Raw genomic sequence first — 1760 nt, 5'->3', positions numbered from 1 at the left:
GAGCGAGTGGGTGTGGAGGACCGTGTCTGTGAGTGTGTGTGGAGGACCATGAGTATGTGTGTGGACCGTGTGTGAGTGTGGACCATGTGTGTGTGTGGAGGACCGAGTGTGTGTGTGGAGGACCGTGTCTGTGTGTGTGGACCGTGTGTGTGTGTGGACCGTGTGTGTGTGAGTGTGGACCGTGTGTGTGTGAGTGTGGACCGTGTATGTGTGAGTGTGGACCGTGTGTGTGTGTGTGTGGACTGTGTGTGTGCGTCTTCTCGTTTGAGATGTATTTTGTTCTATTTGAGTATTATGTGTTCAGAGTCTATTCTATACCGCTCTATACTTGGATTGCCTTACTCTTGAATGTGTGTGTGTGCAGGTGTCGACATGTGTGAGCGAGACATGGTGCCAGAACATGGGAAGCAGCAGAAACGCTCGCCGCAGCCGTGTAATAGCGAGGGCGACGCGGACGGATCGTATGTGTTTGAGGCTAAAGAGGCCTGGAAGGATTTCCACAACTCCCTCAGACAGTTTTACGACAACGGAGAGCTGTGTGACGTCACTCTGAAGGTATCTGACGCAGTGAATATAGTCACACAGCAGCTTCTTCTGTTTCTAATTCTCTCTCTTTTGTTTTTCACTCAAGGTCGGAAACCGACTGATACCATGTCACAAACTGGTTCTGGCCTGCGTGGTGCCGTACTTTCGTGCCATGTTCCTCTCAGATATGGCCGAGGCCAAACAGGACTTGATTGAGATTCGAGATTTCGACGCCGATGCCATCCAGGACCTGGTGTGTTTCGCGTACTCCTCGCAGCTGACGCTGACGGTGGATAACGTTCAGCCGCTGCTGTACGCGGCGTGTATCCTGCAGGTGGAGCTGATCGCTCGGGCCTGCTGTGAATACATGAAAGCTCACTTCCACCCCTCCAACTGTCTGGCCGTCCGCACCTTCGCAGAGAGTCACAACAGGGTGGACCTGATGGACATGGCTGACCGCTACGCCTGCAAGCATTTCAGAGAAGTGGTGGAGTGTGAGGACTTCATCTGCGTCTCGCCGCAGCACCTCAAGACGCTGCTGGCCTCCGGTGACCTGAACATTCAGTCTGAGACTCAAGTGTACAACGCCGCCGTCAAATGGCTCAAAGCCAACCTGAAGCACCATGACGTCTGGCTGGATCAGATCATGTCTCAGGTTAGCTGCTCAGGGCTGGAATGGAAAGTTTGTTGGGGGATCATTTTTACACACACTTTTTAGTATCATAATTAGAAAGGGCTTTTTTGCCAGGTAGCCTATGTTTACACATACGAGGAATTTGTTTTGGTGACAGAAGCTTCCACAGCATAAGCAGAATGACCGTGACAAGACACAGAAACATGAAAAATCAATTAAAGACGTAATCAAACAGACGATGAACACTATTAACAGCAATTATTATATGATAATTATAATAAGACACAGAAACATGAAAAATCAATTAAAGACGTAATCAAACAGACGATGAACACTATTAACAGCAATTATTATATGATAATTATAATATTATATGATATGATGCAATCAAACTTATAGCAAAATGTGGTAGTTGTGTATGTTGTTTCAGGGTTGGCATCATCTGAGGTCCTCTGAGGGCTTGCATCATCTCTTCTCAGGTGTTCTGAATCCAGACTGAAGCTTGTGTAAATCCTAGTTACCACGGGATGTTAATCCCAGCAGAAACAGAGAAACACATAGAGACATAATTAGTGTAGCTGCTGTTCCAACCAAGCAAAAT

The 1760-nt window shown here is 47.6% G+C and overlaps 1 protein-coding gene across 1 annotated transcript in view; it reads left to right on the top strand.

The window, feature by feature from the left end:
* LOC107575585 (kelch-like protein 8) overlaps nt 1-1760 on the top strand; it is a 10585-nt gene that overhangs the window by 3074 nt on the left and 5751 nt on the right. Inside the window, exons 3-4 of the mRNA XM_016261939.1 lie at nt 365-555; nt 632-1207. Of these exons, the coding sequence (XP_016117425.1) occupies nt 373-555; nt 632-1207 (759 nt within the window). The 5' untranslated portion in view covers nt 365-372. The remainder of the gene's footprint in view (nt 1-364; nt 556-631; nt 1208-1760) is intronic.

The sequence above is a fragment of the Sinocyclocheilus grahami genome, unplaced genomic scaffold (genome assembly GCF_001515645.1).
Source record: "Sinocyclocheilus grahami isolate Dianchi unplaced genomic scaffold, SAMN03320097.WGS_v1.1 scaffold2737.1, whole genome shotgun sequence".
Taxonomy (NCBI): domain Eukaryota; kingdom Metazoa; phylum Chordata; class Actinopteri; order Cypriniformes; family Cyprinidae; genus Sinocyclocheilus; species Sinocyclocheilus grahami.
Note: the sequence above shows the minus strand (reverse complement) of the source record. Positions and strands in the feature narration are given on the sequence as shown.